The sequence below is a fragment of the Amblyomma americanum genome, chromosome 1, assembly GCF_052857255.1.
Source record: "Amblyomma americanum isolate KBUSLIRL-KWMA chromosome 1, ASM5285725v1, whole genome shotgun sequence".
In the NCBI taxonomy this organism is placed as follows: domain Eukaryota; kingdom Metazoa; phylum Arthropoda; class Arachnida; order Ixodida; family Ixodidae; genus Amblyomma; species Amblyomma americanum.
In genome coordinates, this window is record NC_135497.1 from 1,874,626 (window position 1) to 1,896,115 (window position 21,490).

At 46.7% G+C, this 21,490-nt stretch overlaps 1 protein-coding gene across 1 annotated transcript in view; it reads left to right on the top strand.

Annotated features, from left to right (window-relative positions):
* The first annotated feature begins 3,013 nt into the window (after positions 1 to 3,013).
* Positions 3,014 to 21,490, top strand: part of LOC144108612 (protease-associated domain-containing protein 1) — a 32,373-nt gene continuing 13,896 nt past the window's right edge. Inside the window, exons 1-2 of the mRNA XM_077641807.1 lie at positions 3,014 to 3,313; positions 3,370 to 3,482. Of these exons, the coding sequence (XP_077497933.1) occupies positions 3,217 to 3,313; positions 3,370 to 3,482 (210 nt within the window). The 5' untranslated portion in view covers positions 3,014 to 3,216. The remainder of the gene's footprint in view (positions 3,314 to 3,369; positions 3,483 to 21,490) is intronic.

The following is a 21,490-nucleotide window of genomic DNA, read 5'->3' on the forward strand; positions in this document are numbered from 1 at the left end:
AAGCGTCAAGGGTTTTTCTGCCCGCCGTAGAGCGCGCGTCCGCCGTACAGCGGCGCTGTCAGATGACCCTCTAGCAGACGACACGCAGGCAACGTAGAATTTTCTTGTGACTGCCGTTGCAGCGAAAAGTATGCCTTCTGGTGCGCTGTTTCTTATATTATTAGTGTGGTGTGTTTAGTGTTACCGTTTGACAAGTGACGCGTCGATGACTGCAGTTGCTGGAGGGAGTAGCGAGCGAAAATGCGTTGCTGTTGCGTTCCGTTTTGCATGTCCAGTCAACGAAACAAGAAGCCCGGCGTTTCGTTCCATGAAATTCCTGCCGAGTTAGAACTCCGAGAAAGACAGCTCAAGGTAATTAGAGGCAAAAACTGGCAGCCAAGCACATCATCAAATTATCTGCACTTTGTAGCTTGCATTTCCAGCCAAGGAAATGCTACTGTATACAGTTTGACTGCCCACCAAGACAGGGGTGTATTCTTTCACCCGACGTCAGCGCTCCGAAGAGTGTTACATGGCCTCAAGAAGTTCGTTGATATCATACTCAAAGACCGAACGCATCTTCAAAGGCCACTGGACACATGCTGGCTCTACAACTAGTGTGAATAAAATCGCGGGTTTGCCTGACCTGACCTGTGAGAACAAGGATAGCGGCCACAGGGAAGTACTGCAGCATATTATATGCAAGAAGTTCATCAAACCGTTGCTAACAAACCATGCACTTGACATAACAGACAAGAACGCAGTTGCGAAGATATACAACAAGAAACATTCCCGAAAATTCTTGAAACGGCATGCAGTAAGAAACGATTTCCGCCGCCTTCATGCCATTTTTCCTTGTAAGTGCGCATGCGTGTCTGTGCCTTCAAGCGAAGTTTTTCTTAATTTTCATAAGTTGCTCGCCATGTCTGATACTCCCCTTGTTCCAGTCGCCATCTCAACGCCCGTACGTGCTTGTCATTTCGAGAAATCCGGTCAGTCAGGCATGCTGTGTTACTTCCAAAGTCACTGTGCGCGTGTGCATCACACAGGAACCTAGTGAGCTGTGTTTCTTGCGAAAAGAATAGAGACGAGGGGCATGGGTTTATTTGAAATTTCTCAACGTTATTCAAGGAGGTACCATTCGGCGAAAGCTCGACGGAAAAATGACCAGAAACAGCGCAGGCTGGGCCTTCCAAGATCTGTTTCACCCGGTCGAAACACCTCTCGCAATGCTCCACAGCAAGATTGTAACATGCGCGCGCTTCGCAAAGTTCTAGGAACATTGCATATGAGGGATGTTCCCCGGCCCGCGGGCCAACGACTCCCCAGGCAGGTTACCACGACGTCGCCGGCTTCCATCCATTGGGCGCCATGCAGTCCTCATTTCCCACAGGTCACCTCTACATTTGAGAGCTATGGTAATTTCGGACTTCCTCCTGTCCTTATTCTATCTCATGGATTATTTTCACTTTTTGCTTGCCCGATCGAATTACTTGATTTCTGGCCATTGGCAGCAGTACAATATACAACCATGCATCATGCAGTGTAAATACTTTTTTTGCGGAATTTCTAGCCACTTCAAGCACTTGTTGCAATATGGGTGTTTCGAACATGTCCATTTTGTTGTAAACCGTCCACAAGTTACTGGTTATGCTGTAGACAAAATCTCCTAACGGCATGATAGCACGGCGTGCACAGCACGCTTTCAGATTTCGAAACCAAAACTGATGATCCTCTTTCAGTATTATGTGGAAGACAGCTCAGACTTCTTAAGCATTTGCTGCACTCTGAGAAAATAAGAAACATGTTTTTTGTCATTAAAATTTAAAGGTTGTTGCTAAAAGCCCGAAAAAAATGAAACAGAATTATCGGGCGCCGCGCATCACAGTCTCCCAGCCATTGAAACCGAAATTGGATGGATAGATGGATAAATGAATACGGCTGAACCCTTTAAATCGGGCAGTTGGTCAAGCCACCTAGCCACGTCTTGTGAAATTTTACTCCTGTCTTGCTTTTAGCCACCAATCGTATAACCTGCGCTTGGTTACTTGTACCCACTTAAAATCTACTTTCACTTCACTACCCTTAAAACCCAATGCCTTGGGTAAATGAGCCCCGCTGCTTTCCGCTGTAGGGTGAAGACCTTTACAGGAAAGTATCAAGTGTTCAGCCGTTTCCTCCTCCTCTCCACACGCAATGCACAACGTGTCTTATCTCATGGTACCTGACTCTATACGTCTTAGTCCGCAAAACTCCAGTCCTGGCCTCAAATAACAAAGAGCTTCCCCTACAATTATCATAGATATTTTCTTTAACAATTTCCTGTTTAAAGGTCCGGTATGTTCCCAGTGCCGATTTCATCAGCATCCCTGTTTTCCACAGAGCTCCCTCTGTTTCTTTAACCTTTTTCTTAACCGATAATTGCTGATTTGCCGCCTTACTGCTGTCCAGATATTTGCTTGTCAATTTTCTAGTTCGCTTCCTCCATTACGTGTCAACATTCTTTATATACAGGTATCTGAAAGTTTTCCTAGCCCACTGCTTTTCCCCCATTTTTCTCAATCGTTCCTCAAATGCTATCTTACAGCTAGCCTCTCTGCTCTCGAAAGACGCCCATCCCATGTCACCCTGTACCCCCTGATTTGGTTTATTGCCATGTGCTCCCAAAGCTAACCTCCCTACTCCCCGTTGTTTAATTTCCAGCCTTGCTTGAACATCTGCCCTCATACACAGGACCGCATTACCGAAGGTCAGGCTAGGGACCATCACCCCTTTCCAGATCCCTCTTAGCACCTCATACCTATTGTAATTCCACAGTGCCCTATTTTTCATGACAGCTGCGTTCCTACTAGCTTTATTCATTACATATTTTGAGGGTCATCTTTTAGCGCCGCCTATCGCCGCAGCCTGCGCAATGTCGAGGCGATCTCGGGGCCCATTAAAATCGAGCAGACGCTTCAGGAGGCATTGGTAGCGATTGCCACCGTGCTACCCCCTCGTTTTAATATGCGGCACTCTGATTGGGCCGAAACCCACTTACCGCCTACCTTCCGAAACCAAAACGTTTGTTAATAAACTTTTTACCTTTACAGTTTTTTTATCGCTCTCCAGTCGCAAGAAACTGCCACAAATGCGATCATCTAACTAGTTGGACGGCGTCACGTGAGGTCGCGTAGCAGCATGCCGGCGCCATGGCTTGAGAGTGCTGGGTGCGTGTAGCTTGGCGGGGATCTGGGGATGCGCAAGAGACGTGCGCTTGTGCGGGGCCTATCTCACACGGCGAGCGCAGTACTGCTGGCATACTGCTGCGTCCTCGTGGATCTAGCGAACCTGGGTGCGTAGAGGTGTGGCGTGGCGCGCGTCCGCTCTAACGGCGTCGTTTCCTTTCAGTGTCGGCCGATGGCAAATTCCTGAAAGAGGACATCTTCTTCGAGATCCTGGAGCCCGAGAGCCTGAGGTACACGTTTCGGCTGAGGCCCGCGCACGAGTTCGGTGCATCTTTTGTAAGTGGCCGCCTTTTCACTGTGTTGCACTGCCAGGTTTATTTCCTCGTTCGGTTGGGCCCAAACAGAGCCGCTTTCGTGAACTGCGTTGCAAGAACAACAGGCTGGAAACTGTGCCACACTTGCGATTAGCCTGCTAGTACGAAGTAAGCCCGAGGGCGTAGAAGCAAACGGATTGCACGGCGAAGGCGGTAGATGCTTGGAGGAAGACAGCCGAAGAGCATGTGGCCTTCGTTGCTTGAAGGTAGGAGGATGACCTGCTCTTCGTTGCACTGCTAATGCTTCCAAAAGGCATCGTCATTTGCATGAGGCCCTTTAAATCAAGCTGCTCCACGACATGTTTGTGCAGTGACCTGAAGCCGGTGAGAGTGCAACATCTGCTACAGGTTGCTTGGGCAGTTTTTGCGCTTGAAATGCGTATATAACCCCAGGTTGTGCAGATTAATCCAAAGGCCTCCACTGCTGAGTGTCTAATAGCCCACATTTGTGTCATTGAACCCCACCTAACTATCACACATGTACACTATTTTTTAAATCAATTTCAGCCATCCTGGCTGTCAGCAGTGAACCTAGGATTGCGTGTGTGCCTAACAGAAGCATGTACACTTGATTGGAAATTTGAGCTTGGCAGGCCTTGTTAGAAAACTGCAGCCATTGTATACACCCTCACTGCGTGCCCGTTGTGCTGCCAGGAGCTTTGTGCTCACCTAGCGTTGAAACCAGGCAAAATTAGTGTTTTCATGCAATAAACCCTCTGGTAAAGTGAACCAAGTGGGGCAGGCCTGTCCTATGGTTTTGCAGGTTTACGGGCTGTGCAAATTTGCTGTGAGACATGGGCATTTGTTTCTCTGTTCTGTTTTATGATTTGTGCCTTGTGCTTGTAAGGTAATTCTAACGATAGTTGTCATATTTTTAATCAATGTTTTTGAAGCATGTCTGGTGGCAAAGTGGAGGGATCCCCCTCTCTAACTGTAGGAGAGAGGAGGGAGTGGTTGGAAGGTGGCTTCCACGGGAAGAACTGTGGAAGGTGGAGGGCCAGTCACCCAATGCCAATCAGCTTTCGCTGATTAATGTAGTAAGCTGACAGCCTTAGCTCTTCAAGCGAGGAGAAGACCTAATGCATTGTCATTGCATTAGGATTACAGAGGTGCTTAATGCACCTCTGTAATCTTTGTCACATAAAAGTCTGCTTCAGCCCGTTTAAAATATTTCTGTGCCTTCGGGACTGCACATCAGTAAGAGTGCACCAGTAAGTGGCAGGGATCTAGACTATAGCTTGTTCAGTTATTCAGCAATGTTCAGTTATTCAACAGTGTTCAGCATTGAGGCAGGGTTGTCGTAATGGTCGCTACTGTTTGTGATTTACATGATAGAAATGGAAAGAACGCCACAAAGATGTCGGTTAGAAACTACGAGGAAAGTTTGTGTACAGACTATGTTGTATGCTTAGCTCATGCTCAAAGATATGTACTCCCAGCTGGGAATATTTGTGGAGCTGAACGTGACGCTCTTGGCTTTTACTGCAGATAAATGGGGCTTTATGACATGCAACGATACCACTGAAAGAGCTGCTTAGATACCTTGAGCATAAATATTAGTGCAATGTTTGTGCCATCACTGCCAACAGTGCTGCCATCCCGCACCATAGTGTACACTCCCCGCTTGGCTGATACGCAGTTCTGCTGTCACGTTTTTTTTCCAATACAGGAGGGCAAGATGTGCACAGGAAAGAGAAGAAAATGCGCCAATAGAGGCCGAGCAGCTGGACAAAGATAGATCGCGAGCATGGATGTTTTAAGTATTTGTCATTTTAAGTATTTGTGTAGCCGTTGTGTGCAGTGGAGGAAAAAGACTGCATAACTAGTGAGTATGTGAGGAACCACAAGCTCAGGGGTACAGAGGGTGAACAGAAGGTGTAAAAGCAGAAAATTCAGGAGGCAGTGCCTTATTGTTTGAAGCGCGGTCAGGGAGCCCTAGAAGGGGCAGCTATAAAAACAAATATGCGCGAGATGATTGACTCGTGTGGTGTGTGGCAGGTCGGAAGAAACGAGCATTCTGCTTGAATGTCCCAATGTCTATCCTGATGCCTCAGCACTTCAGTGTGTAGTCAATAACAAGACTGTCTGTGGGTAACTTGAAAGAAGGTAAGGGACCTGAGGACAGTGTTTCGGGAGTCGGCAACAGGTATAGCCTAAAAGTTGTCTGAATGTGCGTTTTGAAAGCGCTTGTTAAATTTGAGAGGACGGAAATGATTTCTGAATCTGATGGCGCCCACCACTACTCTGTTTCAAAGAAGTTGGCATTCCCTTCCTTTGCATCACATTCCATTAATCCAGTGACATCGCTGCCTTGCTTGCGAGCAGCTGCAGCTGGGGACAACCCCACGTGAGTGTCCATCTGGCAAAGGAAAGTACCGCCACACTTCTGGGAAGACAAACCAACACTGGAGGCAATCGATAATTGCCACAATCTATGCAGGCAGCACCACATCAGATTGGCTTTTCAGGGAATGAAAAGGGACAGTGCTGTCTCACATTTTGGTGGGCACCTCAACTGCACTGCAAGGGAATGGAGGCAGAGAGAAAGGGTTGCAGTAGTGGAGGGCTTTTATTGTCCAGTGGCACCACACAGGTGCCTTTTGCGTTTGGCCTCCATCAAAAACGACTGGGTGAGCTTGAGAAAATAAACTTGAAAGGACGCTAGTGTTTCCACCGTGAAAGCGGCCACGTGTATGTGAAGACAGAAAAAGGACGTCACCTGTGTGTGCCCCTGGCCTTGTTTTGTCAAAGCAGTATGAAGAGGCCGGCCGTAGGAAAGCTCTGTCCTCAATTTGGCGTCATGGAATTTCCTTCTCCTCTAAATTGAGAGAGGGTGGGTGGCAACACGAGTGGCCTTGGCTTCTTTCTTTGCTGTTTCTAATGCTTGATCATTTATATTGCACATGTGTAGCTGTCCGGTGATATTTTCTTATTAATTCAATTTGACTAGGCCGTTCAGCAGGGATTTATGGAATATTATTTAAACAGCCTGCCTTTGGTGTTTCTGGCCTCCATTTTCTTATCGCATTGCGAAGGAAGGCCTTGCTCTTCTTATCCAACCCAGGGGTTTCACCTGCATTATTTGTGGGAAGGCTTTAAAACTACAGATGCCATGCACTGCCTAGGACAGTGCTCTGCCAGCACTGCAAAGCAAGGAGACAAAAATTTCTCGCACTTTGCTGGGCACTTAACATGTACTGAATTTCACGGAGGTAAACCAAAGAGGCATGAAATTGGTAACATGAAAAGAGCAGCAGTGGGGGCTGACCACCCAAAACGCATTGGGGGAGACACACAGAGTACAGAAACACGGACTACTGGAGTGAGGCCGAGTGCTGCTTTCTCCAGCGGCTGCTGCAAGAGCATCCACCTCCGGGCTTCTGGGCTTCCTCCAGTTTCACTTCTGCTGACAGCCAAAACCGGGTGAAGCCACCGCTACGTTCGCCTAGTGGTTTGAGCATCTGCCTTGCATGCGGGATTTGATCCCCACTGCCTGTGGGTGCCTCCCTATGATAGAGTGGGTGCAACTGTTCCCCTGGCGTCATGCTCGGCTTCTGGAGAGTGAAATGCTTGGTTCTTTGATTCCACCTTGAGTCGATGGAAACATCCTGCGCCATGGCACACTTTGGCCACAGATGCCCTTGCGCCGTAAAAATCATCATCAAAACCTGGTGAAACAGCGGCAATCACCTTCCTTCTTCAAGGCAAAACGTGTATGTATTGTCCTTGAGTGCCGAGGTGTTGAGGGGGGCAGCAGCCTCAATCGGGTGTGTCTGCCGGGGGGGGGGGAGTCTTCTTTGCCACCTGTGCGGGCATGCATATACCACAAGATGGAAGGATGAAAGGAAACCGCAGATCCCTTTTGGTTAGTTTTTGAGACCTTTGTCTTGCAGTGGGCTCAGCCAGGCTGATCATGATGATGATTCAGCATAGCAGTGTCAGCGGTGTAGCTTATCCGAATACCGGTAAGAAGTGTTTACTAGCAGGCTGGTTAACTAATATTGAATAGTGAACTTTTAACTATTACTGTTAGTCTCCTTATTCGTTTAGAGGCATGTTAGCCACCATAAGTAATCTTCATGTCAGTTTTTAGAATTTCTAAAACAGTTGCCCTTGGTGATGTTGCCCAACAAATTTTGCTTACACTGCGCCATAATACATACATGCACATTCGAGAAGCTTGCAGGCAAACCAACCCCTCTAGTGCATGTAACTCGTCGAAATAGCCAATATTTGTTGGGCCACAGCACTAAGGGCAACTGTGTTTTTTTCAGAATTCTGAAATTTGATATGGATATGGTGGGCTATGTGCCTCTCAATAAATAAGGAGACAAACAGTAATATTTAAAAACTTAACTATTCAGTATTAGTTAACCACACTACTACTTAGCACGTCTTAGCTTTATTCTGATGCGTAACACTGCTGACAGTGCTATGCCAAAAAAGGTGGTCTTTCAACTTAATAAGCCTATTTTGAAAAATTGCAGAACTCTTAGGTGAAACGCCTCGTAGATATCTTCCACCATTAAGGCCTGCATGGCTGCTGAGGTTTCAGCTGAGTCGGATGCTTTTTTGTAATTTTACGAAGGCTACATACAGGGTTCACCTTACGGGACAAGAAAGACAACAGGACGAGCGCTGGCTATCAACTGACATTTTTATTTCAGAAGGCAGGAATATATAGGCTTTGAAGGCTTGAAAACACGATCGAATTGTAACGGGCACAACTCTTAATACGGAGGTGAGAGGGAACGCACATGCTCCGCTCGGCTGCTTACAATGGGGGGGTGTTTGGTAAGGAGAACCAGAAAACACAGAAACAAGAAGGGCCAAGAAAAAATTTTTGTAAACAGTGAGAGCAAACAAGGCCAACATGCGGCTTAGCGCGTGTCAAAGAACTGTTGATTAAGCAGTGTGATTTCTTTTGGGTGATTTCCTGGCTGCATTGCTGGTACGCATTGCTGGTAGGCATTAACGAAGAACTTCAGGCCGATTGAATTTTGTGAAAAAAGGCAAAAGATGGCTCCCAGGAAGCTTCTGAAGAAGGTACAACTTGAATCAATGGCCAAAGAGGTCAAGAAAGACCAAAATGGGTTCCTGCATGTTTTCTTCACACGAAAAACCCACAAAGCGAAGTGCCCTCTTCGTGTCATCATATCGGAGAAGGACAGCTGGCAGCGTATGGTAGGGGATTTTCTAAAAAAGCACCTGGACAAAGTTGTGGGACCGGATCCGTTTTTAGTGAAGAGCTCGAAAGAACTTCTTGCCACTCTGGATGACATCACTTCGGCCACCACGGCATTCTCGATAGATATAGAAGACTTATTCTATTCTATTCCGCATGAAGCCTTGTTTGCAGCTGTTAAGCAGCAAATAGAAGAATATGGTGAAGTTAGTTTCCGAAACGCAGTTAGCATGTCGTTGGAACAATTCCTTGAATTGTTGAAATTCTACCTTGCCTCGACCGTAATCTGCCACAAAGGACAGTTTTACATTAAAAAAAGTGGCATATGCATTGGTTCTTCTGTGGCACCCGTTTTGTGTAGTATTTTCCTTTCTTCCTTTGACCAGCGCTTGCAATGTTGTCTCCTCAACCAATATATTGTACGCATATTTAGGTACGTTGATTATCTTGTGATGGTAAACCTCTCGGCTAGTTCTAGTCTGCCTGAATTGGTGAGTAGCGTCCTCAATGTTTTCAAGTGTGAAGGAAAAGGGCTTAATTTCACTCATGAATTGCCTAAGGGTAACCAAATCCAGTTTCTGGATATCAATTTAGAATTTACGCCTTCACATATCTGTTGGTCCTACAACCCCAGAATGAACAAGCAGTTTCTACCCTATGACAATGCCCATTCAAAGTTGGTAAAAAGAGTGATCGTTCACCTTGCCTGCCGTTCCGCCCTAGAAAAGTCATGTAAGCATAAAATGAGTTCAAGTCTTAAGCTCCAGATTGACAAAATGTATGATGCTGGGTATCCCCGGCAACTGATAACCTGTGTTTGTGAAAGCTTGCTACAGAGGATAAAGAGTACGAACCGCCAAGTGACCGAACAACAAAAACCTGTGTGTGTCATGCCTTACGTGCACCGAGTGTCACACAATTTAAAAATAGTGGCAGGAAGATACGGTGTCCAGCTTGTGTTTGCGGCGCCGTTTAAGCTCGCTAAAGTCTGTGCTATCATGAACAGGGACAATAGAAAGCAAAAATGCACCTTAAATCACACAGACTGTACCACAGCAGTTATCTATCAGGTTCCTTTATCCTGTGGGAAGACGTACGTCGGCCAAACTGGGCGATGTTTTAACGAGAGGGCGGCTGAACACGTTCGCAACCTGTCTACCAATTCAGGAGGAAATTTAGCCTTGCATTGCAAGAAGTGCAAAAAAAGTGATTGCCACCCGTTTCTAGAAAGTACTAAGTTCCTCGCTACAGCTAGAACAAAGACAGAAAGGGAAATAATTGAGGCCTTCTTAATCGCAAAGAATACGAACAATTGCGTGAGCACTCCATCTATTCTGCTTTCAAATGAAGAAATCTCGTTTTTAGAAGGTAAAACTTTAGACTGTCCTTTGTAACGCTGCACCTTTACTCTTGTTACTTGTTGTTTCCTTCCTTTTTACGTTTTAGCCCGGTTTTAGCTTTTTATTCATCATCGCGTCGCTTTTACCTTTGTTTTTTGTTGTTTCCATTTTCACTCTCGGTTTTAACCTCGTTGGTATTCTGGTTTTGTATCATTCATATGGTTTCGCTTTTATGCCCTTTCGATTATTTTTTAGTGTTTGCACCTTCATCGTTTACTGTTGTTACTGTTGGTCCCATGTCACATCGCTTTTTGCTTACTAAGTTCTTTCTTTTGCTCGTATTATATGGTTCGGCCGTGTGTCATTTAGTTTCAATGTCAGGTGTTCACTTGCCTCCTCCTCTCTCCTTTTATCTAGGTAACAAGTGTGTTTAGGTATGCATGCACACGCTTACAAATTGTTTTTTAGATTGGTTCCCTAGTTCGGATCTACCCAATTGTTAAACTTATCTACTGTGTTGGTTCCTGGCTGTTTCATGTGGTGATTAGGTGTGCATAAAAGGAATGCTCAAGGCGTTTTTCGAATTAAAAGTTGGAAGTGTCTGCGCTGTGTGTGTGTACGTGTTTCTTCTTGGTCCCCGTTTCTTTTGCGCAGTTCAATCATGAACAGTGGAAAACAATTGGCACAGTGAATAGCAAGGTTTCAACCTGTTGTAAGGGAATTTCAGTGCTTGCGCAGCCTGTAATTGATGCACCTTTCGGTTTGTCCTACATACAATTTTCCACATGACAACAGAATTTCATATACAACATGCATTTTACACTGTGTAAATCTTTGCCTGTGGTTTGTGCCACACGCTACAACTGGGACCTCATATAAGTTAACCCGTTTTCAAAGCGTCGCGAGCTTGTTGAGTGCCGAGAATAACAGATGGGCTCCTACCCTTCCTGCTGGTTTCTTTAGTCTGTGCATGAAACCATGCTAATATGGAATAACTTTTCGTGATCTCTCGACATCAGGGCACTCTTTGCTTGAGCGTTGATGACAGTCTTTTAGTACTTTTTCACACAGATTCCGCTGAAGGTCCTCGGGAAATCCTGCGGATGCAAGTCTGCTTACTTGCGAGAGTAAGCTTGTAGAACCCTGATGTGGACATGACCGTCAGAGTGCATTCCTCATGGCTCACTGCACCAGCTTGGAGTGCGCAAAGGAAAATGGAAGAAAAAGCTTCACCCTATGCGGGGCATATAGCACGCCAGCAAACATGGTTTTGTGAAAAGGTTAGCAGCCAATCCAAGAAACAAAGCTGGTTATCCACTGGGAGTTTCTTGATTATTGTGAGACCTTCAAAGCAGGAGGAAAAAACTGCAGTTGCATCCTGTAATTATTTCGAGGCTCTTTTGACGATGACAAGGTATTCATCAACATACCTGAAGATACGGCATGCTGCTGTGGTCTGCAAGCTAGTTTCTAAGCTCCTGTCATAGCTAGCTAAGAGCAGTTCACTCAGCACAGGTTCCAGGCAAGATCCAATGGAGACACTCCTTTTGTGTATACATTTGGCCATTAAAGCTGACTAAAGAGCACGAAAGATAGGACAGTAGCTCGAGAAACTTGGTCACATTAGTTCCACTGGCGTTTTGGAAGCGGACACTGCCGTAGCAGCCGATGCACTCGCTGATGACTTGCAATAGGGTGGCATGCAGCAGGGAGTAAGTAGTATAGGCACTTAATGTCTAAGATGAACCCATACCACCTAGCCCAAATGTCTGCTCTTGTGCTATATACAGGGGTTGGTTATATTCTGCGTATTCTCTATCTTCTGATTGATAGTGTGTATATTGTCTATTGTCCAATATCCTTTATGGAAAGCCTGCCTGATCATTTGGTTGATTGAAGTTCAAGGTTGGCCTGACTCAGTTAGTGATTTCCTTGGTAAATACCTTGTTGGCAACGGACAGTAAGCTGGTCAGTCTAAAATTTTTCAAGCCCTTTACCTCTCCTTTCTTATGGATTAAGATGGTGTTGGCGTTCTTCGAAGCTTCCGGTACAACCCCAAGGCAACACGCCGCAGTTTATACACCGGGCCACGGATAACATCCGAACAGTTAGACAGCAGCAAAAACACCTTTGCTGAAGCTGTTTAACAGGCGAACAGACATGTAACAAACAGTCCTAAACATGCTTCATCAGATTCATCAAGTTCACCCCATGCGCTCACCAAGCAGTCTGCTTCAGAGGGAATGGCGAAGTCGTCTCGAAAGGAAGTTGCTCAGCCAGTGACAGCATTCTCGCAGCCCTGCGATAATTTTAACTTTCCGCTCCAACGACACCTTGGTGGAGGCAACACCCACTTTGGCCCCAGCTTCCTGCAGACGGCACCTCCGGCCTGACCCGACCGAGAGAAATCGGCAGTCGCCTTTTCCTATCCTCCTCTTTAACTTTCACTTTCCTATCCGTTTCTCACAACTCTCCTGTCTCCTACTCACTTCTTGGATTTTCCTTTTTTCCTGGCAGCGAGGGTTAATCTTATGTGGCCAACTGCCCTGAGTTTCATCATATTGGGTTATAGTTTCGGTGTACTGCTGGCGAGGACAGGGCTTGCTTTCCAGTTCCTGCTTGTCCCCTCGTTGGGCTCCTTGGTGGGTGTTTGGCACCACAGGCGAAAAACATACATTTCATGGCTCCCACCCGACAGGGGCGTCTGCAATGTGCAGATGTTGGTGAGTTGTGACACGATGTGTTTCCGAGCATCTGCAGGAACATCCCCGCAAGGGGTTGATTGTGAGCACTGCGTCACCACGGACCCGAGCACCCGCGCTTAGCCATGCATGGCTCAGCCGTGTCCAGGGAAACGGGGATCCTGGTGGTTGAGCCGATGCTGAGAGTTCGGACCCTTAAGGCCCCTTGGCGGAGGCAACACACTACTTTGGCCCCAGCTTCCTGTAGACGGCACCTCCGGCCTGACTTGACCGGAGGAAATCGGCAGTCGCCTTTTAACGCGACAGCGTTAGGGCCCCGTGTCGCAAAAAAGGCTGTTGTCATCGGCGTCGGTGGCATTGGCTGCGAGCGAAAAATCCCTCCTCTCCTTCCTCCTCGCAATGTACGCCACTGCCCCAACAGATAGCGCGTGACGGCAGCGCCTCCCGCTCGTCTGGTTCGGGCGCAGTGGGGCTGTGCGGGCACGCAGGAATCACGCAGTGAGTGGCGAACAACGCAGCGCACATCCAAAGCGCGTCCACCACAAAGCTTGCGGCTTGCTGCCCGTTCGTTCGGCGCGGAAACTATGCTGGTGTTCGTGGCATCGGGTTTGTCGAGAATGATGTGCCGACGAACTACAACTGCTACTTGAGTCACGTGCGTTTCGGCAAGGCGCCTGGCAGCGCTTCTATGTGGTTTGCCGCTCCGCGCGTCCATTTCACCATACGTAGCAGAGCGATTTGTCTAACGGGCAAGGCATCGCGTCGAACTGTCGATGGTGTTCCATGGACTCCCTGGTAGTGCTGCAACACGCTGTCGCGTTCCACTCTTAAAGGCAAAGCTTAAAGGGACACTGAGGAGAACTCTATCATTTTTTTTTGTGAGAAAAATCTGATAGTTCGGCATTTCATGGCTTTGTTGCCGCTTGTCCGGGCGCGAAAGATGCATTTATTACAAAGAAATTTGGATTCGAAGATGAAAAAGTTTTTCCCGCCGCTCTGATTCAAACTCAGGGAACTCTTATGACGCCACGGCAACTCTTGTGACGTCTCAGAACGGAGTGACGTGATACGTGACGTAAATGCAGACTCCGTGATTTCTGACGGCTAGCGGTGCAGTGCGCAACCTTCCTTTGCCAGCCTCAGAGATTCGTGGCTTCCATGAAGTAAGGAAAATTCCTCCAAGGTGACGCCTCTTGTCCTAGGAAGTCATCACGCTTGTACTTGCGAGATTGGCCTGTGGCGGCAACACCTGTATTTTGGTTCTTGCTGTTTTCTACATTACAAGAGCTTTGTTTTCAGTAAGAGTGGTGTTTTTGTGATCAGGAGCTGCTATTCTATCGATACAAGCCAACTTCAATTTCTCCTCAGTGTCCCTTTAAGCGTCCTCCAATTTTTTTTCTGTCCTCCCCTTCATCTTTTGCTTTCCCATTTTCTTTCTAACTTTCCAGTCTCCTCCTCACTTCTTAGTTTTTCATTTTTTCCCTAACGGCTAGGGTAAACCTTGTATGGAGTGACTAACCTGAATTGCTCTATATTTGGTTATAGTCATGGTCTACAGCTGGCGTGGGCAGGACTTGCTTGCAAGTTCCTGTCCCGTCCCCATGGTGGGCGGCTGGCGCCACAACCGAATACAATTTTTTTATGGCTCCTCTTCACACACTGAATGATTGCGCTCCAAAAAGAGTGCGGACTGATGTCGCACCAGAATTCCTGCAAAAAAAAAGAAGAAATCCCAAGGTACCACGTGGTACGCAGTGAAGTAGCAGACAAGCAAGCGAGGATCATCTTCTTTCATTGTTTTCAAATCTCTGACTGATGCGTTGGGCCTTGGCTACAGAGTGTCAAAGCTGGCCAACGGCGACCTGCTCCTGATCCGAGACAAACCGCAGTATTCCAAGCTCTCAGATATAGTAACTTTTGGAGACATACCTGCTTCCATAAATTTTCCTCAATATTCTCAAAGGCGTTATTTCTGAACATGATTTCCCCACCCTGACTGAACCTGAAATGTTGGAAGGTCTCGGAGATTAGAACGTCGCCAATTTTCATCTTATAAAAATTCAGAAAGAGAAGGAAATACCAGCAAAACATTTAAGGTACGAACACGCTGACTGGAAAATGCACGGCGAGCCGCTAGCGGCACAATTCACGGCTCGAAAGGGGCGGCCACACCAGCGGCGAGGAGTGCGCGGGAAGGCGCCGCCGCGCAAAGCTCTTTTCATGCCAAACCGGTCGAGGTCCCTGCTTGTGGAGGAGCGCGCGCGGCTCCGTTGCAGCCTCTGGAAGGTAACTTTCCTAGGAGCTAAGAGGTGGCGGCACTGACGCTCCCCACGTGACTAATTTGGGCGCCTATCGTTGGTCTCCCCGCTCTGCGGCACGCGTCAAGGCTCCGAAAATGGTTCCTCAGCACATCCTTTGCACGGCAGATCAACCCGCCGCCACGGCAGGTTTCACGGCAAGCGACTTGCCGCACGAGTTTGGCCGCCAGTGTGTCCGTACCTTTAGCCCTGACATTTGCCTCCAGCCAACTCCTCGAATCCATAGAAGCAGGAAATTTTCAAATAACTGTAAGACCATACATCCCAAACCCTCAACGGTGATTCAGGTGTCAAAGATTCAGCCATGGCCGCCCAGAGCTGTTGTGGCCGTCAAACTTGCGCCAAATGCACATCCATTGAAAACCAATCTGATGTCTGCAATGCGGCGCTAAAGTGTGCAAACTGCCATGCCCATCCTGGAAGAAAGAGATGGTGACTATTAAAACTAAGGAAAACGTAGCATTTCAAGAAGCCCAAAAATAATTTACACGGACACAGGGAACATTCTTGTTTACAGCCAAAACGAACTTTGCAGATATGGTGCGACGGGGCGGGGCACGACTTAAGGCTTCGGCACCTGTCCAGGCCACACACAATGAGCCTGCGGCACGGCCGTCCGCGCCCCAAGCAGATGCAGCAAAGGCTGCCCTGCCACCTCTGACAAAGGGCTGTCTGGCTTCTAGGTCGGCAGCCTACAAGGCTTCCCCCAATTGGGAGAGGCCTACAACTCGTGCACCCACATGTACTCTGCGGTCCTCCAGCTCCGCTAGGGAGGCGATGGACACCACGCCAAGTTCGCCCCTGCTTCAGTGGATGCATAGCTCTCTTGAGCAAAAAAAAAAAAACCCCAATAACGGACCCAAAAATTCATTTAACATGACTTTTTTTAATCCACTGGAATTGTCGTGGTTTTTAAAAAACCACAGTGATGTAAAAGATATTTTGTACTTGCTTTCTCCGGTCACCCTCTGTCTACAAGAGACCCACTTGGGACCTCTACAAAAAATATTTTAAAGAGGTATAAAGTCTTTTGGTGTGACTGAGAGAAAGCATGTAGGGTGTCTGGAGGGGCTGCTATTGTTGTCCAGGGCAGTGTTGCAACCCACGAAATAAATCTTAACACCAAATATGAAGCTTTAGCAGTCACCATCCTTCATTTTACAATAATAACAATGTGCTCAGTATACTTTCAACCGCATCTATCCTTGACACTACATGACTTAAAACCACTTTTTGAACAGCTGCCAGAGCCATATCCTGAGTGGGGGATTTTAATGCACACTGCTCTTTTTGGGGTAGTGAACAAACTGACACTAGAGGCCGTATTTTAGGTTTTATTCTGTGCAATATCGTATGCCTACTGAATATGGGAAAGCACGCGTACTGCTCTCCAAGCACTGAAAAAATGAGCTGCTGGGATTTATCTTTTAGTTCACCATCTATTTTTACCAATTTTAATTGGGATATTTTAGATAACCCGTATGGAAGTGATCATTTTCCTGTTATATCACTCTATCATCTTCACCATCAATTACCCCGACCAGCTGCCGCGATGGCTTAGGTTATGGTGCTTGGCTACTGGCCCAAAAGACGCAGGTTCGATCCCAGCCGCGGCAGTAGAATTTCGATGGAGGCGAAATTCTAGAGGCCTGTGTACTGTGCGATGTCAGTGCACATTAAAGAATCCCAGGTGGTCAAAATTTCTGCAGCCCTTCACTACGCCGTCCCTCATAGCCTGAGTTGCTTTGTGACGTTAAACCGCCATAAACCAAACAAAACAAATTATCCCGACCAAACCGCCGTTGAAAGTTGCATCTAGCCGACTGGAGAAAATATTTTCAGATGATTGCGGTATAGACGAACTGAATGAAATGTTCACAAGCTGTACAATCAGTGCCGCATGACTGTCTATTCCTCAATCCTTAGTTCTCCATTCCAGAAATTCAATCACTCCGCTACTTGGAGACATCACACACAATATAAAAATAGCCACAGCTCAAGAGCAAAACATAAAACTGTGCTGAGTACCGAGCCATGTTAGAATTAAAGGCAACAAGAGGGTAGACTGTGCTGCTCAAGCTCATGGCAAGCAAATAAAAAAAAGTAAATATGCCGTTTAAAGATTGCGCGAATTTAGTTCATTGTAATGTAAAGCAAAAATGGCAGTCCTGCACCCACCAGGAACGTTTCAAGAAAGTGTTTATCTGCAGTCTTCGTATAGGACACACACTCCTTACACATAACTACATGTTGACAAAACAAGACAAACCCCAATGTAAATTATGCGGAGGTGAGTTAACAGTTAAAGGGGCCATGACATGGTCGTTCTTCATTTGCAGTTTTGTGCTTCAGTCACTAATACAAGAGCTTATGATTTTATTTTGGAAATTTTTATGCCCTGGACGCGCTGTATATTCCAAAAAATACGATCAAAATTGAGAACGAGGAACTCCTGCCACCGGCAGCGACCGCCATATTGAATGCTGTCGTGACGTCACCACGGCCTACATGGAGCAATGTCTGCTCTTGTTGCTGCAATGCGCTCAGCGAGGTCCTATTCCCCCATGTACTTTCGCGGGCGATCGATGTAGCAGTCATCCCCCATATATGAGTGACTGGTGCCGTAAAAGCGTTAATAACAGTAACGCAGTTATTCTTCGGTGTAGGTAGGGCCCGGTCACGCTAGGCCGATGCAACGGCGATCGGCAGTCGGTTGGCTGGTCGGTGTGCAAATGCCGTCGCTGACGCACCGGTCTGTCGCTGTAGACTGACGACGACACCAGCACGATCAACGACCCCGTATCGCAGTAGTGTAAAGAACTTAGTGGGAACTGGCCGAGTGTGGTGGGGGACTAGTTGGTATGACATTGTATAAACTTAAGAACTTTAAAACTTATTGGACCTTAGTGCACCCGCGAAGATGTGCTTTCATTCAGTGCCTGCGCATAGAAGCTATCTGCGAGACAAGCGATACGGACAGAAAACGCCGCGCAACGGTGCCGCTCGCCATCGTCGCCTGGGCTTGTGCGGCCGAGTGAAAGCTTCACGCCCGGTGAATAGACGGCCCGAAAAACTGCGCTTGTGTACCTTATCCATATTGAAAAAAGCAAAACGAGCAGCTGCATTTCATATCTTCACACTTTCTTACTAATCAGCGGGCAACTCTTGCCAGATTCTTGAATTTCGGTCGACGATGGACTGCCGGCCCCTTTCGTGACGAGGCCTAGCGAGTACGCAGGATTCGTGTGTGCGATTTCGGCGATTGCAATGAGCAAATTCGCAAGTTTTAGTGCCTGAAAATAGCTGTCGGGCATAGTTTTGTCTACAGTGCCCTTAAAGCGACGACTGCCTACATCGCAGGGCGCAAGTACAATAAGGGGGAAGTGTCGATATATGTGACCCGATCTGCATAGCATGTGCTGAAGTCAGCCGGCAGCAGCCGTCGGCGTCGACTGTGGACAACAAATCTGGTTGTTTTCATTAATTCAAGTAAGGTGCGAACGTATTTTTTGCTACAGCGATTTAAAATCAAATATTGTTGACATAAGAGGAAGCAAATATAATTAAGCGGGAAGCGCCGGTCCTACATGATGCGTTTCACAAGCAGGCGATATAGCATCAGCGGTGCTTAATTATTGCAGTGTTATCATAGTGTGTAAATGAGTAAAACTATAATTTGTGAGCAATACTATGTAATATTTAGGACAAGGAGAGCCCACCTTGCGTTTTATGCAACGCAAACGAGCAATACTGTTCGCGCACAGCTATGTAAACAACCCCAGCGCGGGGCTGCAGTTGTAATCATCGCATTCCTGGGCCACAATGCGCACACACAGTAAACGCTAAATGATGTACTATTATTTTCAAGTACTCATTTAGACGGCAGCGACTATTCATCGGTGCGGGCACTGAAAGCATTTGAGTCGCGTAGGGTTTTGCAAGTGGCTTGGCTCCTGCAAAAGGGTTCTACAAGCCAAAGGGAATGTATGTTGGACTTACAAATGCACACATGCACCGGGGAAGTCGTCTCATTCGGCACTTTTCCCTCCTCCTTTCGTGTTTCAAGGTTACTCTAGTGCCACCTTGTGATAATTTGAGTTTAGTTATCGAGCCGATGAATAGCGGACAAGAAATTGGTAGCCAGCTACAAAACTCCGCGGCTTTCACGGCGCACATCGGTGTAGGCATGCACGGCACGTGTTGCTTTTCACATACGGGAGCACTTGACTGCTCAAAAGAGACCACACTCATAACATAAAAATAACATGTTTCTGAGCATAAATAATAAAGCAGGGGTCCATCGATTTCTGTTTCCTCAACAATCGCAAAACGGGCGCCACGAGGAAGTCCGCTTTCCCAAGGATCACTCATGCAGCTTGCGTACCAAGTTGAAGGCTTCCGAAACGAAAACACGGAAAATGCATTTTATTTCGATAAGCTGAAAAAAGAAAATTTTTCAAGCAACCGCCATCTACGGTGTGCATGCAAGCACCTCAACAGCGCGCAGCAGACGACTCGGGGCAGGTATGCCCCTGTTGTGAAGTCAGCGATTAGAGGTTGCCAGACCAGCAAGCAGTTCGCAGAAGAAATGGAAAAAAACTCATTTTAAAAATATTTACCGCACAGAATCAACTGAAACTTGGGGGAATTTTAATTTAACGTTTTGAGAATTAAATGCAACAAGCAGGGTGTGCGTGAAAATAGGCTGTCATGGCCCCTTTAACAAGGTTCTATTTTAATACAAAAGACTCGAAACACTAAGGGAAAAACATTTTGCTGTTTTTTACAACAAACACATACGCATTCCATCAAACAATGCTCTTAGGTGAAGATGCACTTGTTAACTTGTCACATGTTCCTAAGTTTTTAAAGAGAGCAGATGTTTTAAGTAAGCTGTAGATTTCATAACGTGTAGTCAGTTTATTACCACAAACACATTTTAGCCACACATCAGCCACTTTCTCATTCCTGAGAATGCTGAGGTCTTTATTTGGTTTGTTGGGAGCCTCGAGATCCTTGCCAGCCACTGACGATACCCGACCATCTTTAAAGCTTTTGCTAGTGGCCATTTTTTAAAATCTTTCCTTTGTCAGTTAGTAGAACCAACATTTTTGGCCCTCTACACCACCGACCACTTTTCACATTTTTATAAAATTCTGCAGAAACTTCTCTACCTTGTGCTTGGCACATGTTGGGCTTAGCTGCCTATGTACCATTAAGCACAACACAACCCTTCAACTCAAGCACACTCGCAGCATACATTGAAGTAGGTTATTTGAAAAGCAAAGTCTGGCACTATGTGCCAAACCTCCGGAGATGTTTCAGCTGCCAGCGATACGGCCACGGGTCGCAGAGTTGCCATGGTCGGCAAACCTGCATGAAATGCGCCTCACATGAACATGTTTCTGATAACTGTGAAGCAGAAGCACTGTGCTGCGCTAACTGTCAAGGTGATCATCCCGCATACTAAAGGTCCTGCCCGAGATGCAAGACTGAAAAAGAAATAATCGTTCTCAAAACAAAAGAAAACCCTTCACTCAAAGAAGCATGTAATTGACTGTCACACAACATCATGACGTCTTTCACTGCAGGAACAAATTTCGCCAATGTGGTGTGTAGGGGCAGCGCACCACACTGGGCTCCAGCCAGTGCCCATTCGAATCCCTAGGCAGGGCCACCGCTGCCCCCCTGCAGATGCAGTGAAGACTGCCCTGCCACCTCTGAAAAAGAGCCCGCTGGCCTCTCAGTCGGGAGAGGCCTGCAAACCCTACACCCGCAGGTTCTTCGCAGGCCTCCAGAGAGTGAGGCAATGGACAGAACACAAATGTCGCCTATGCTGCAGCAGCAACACAACTCTTTTGAGCAAAAAAAGAAAGCCCATTAACCAGAACCTCAAAACCGGAAGCCTAGGTTTTTAACTGCACTCCCTAAAATAGTCCAACATGGTATTCCTTATACACTGGAACTGCCGTGGACTATTAAATAACTGCAGTGATGTAGCAGTTCTTTAAACATGCTTTCTCCTGTGGCCTTTTGCCTACAGGAAACTAACTTAGGCCCCAAACACAAGAACATTTTAAATAAATATAAAGTCTTCTGCTGTGGCAGAGAGTACTCAAGTAGGATCTCAAGAGGTGCCACTATTATTGTATAGAATGGTGTTTCAACCCGTGAAATCACTCTTAAAAACAAATATGAGTTTGTTGCAGTCACTGTCCTTCATTTTGAAACATATTCTCTATATCTCGAGCCACACCTTACAGTTACACTTCATGACTTAGAAACACTTTAACACTTTTACTACAGCTACCAGTGCCATATCTGGTAGTTGGGGATTTTAATGCTCACTCCGGTTTTGGGGGAAGTGTACAAACTTATACTAGGGGTTGTATTTTAGGTTTTATTCTAAATAATGTCTGCCTCCT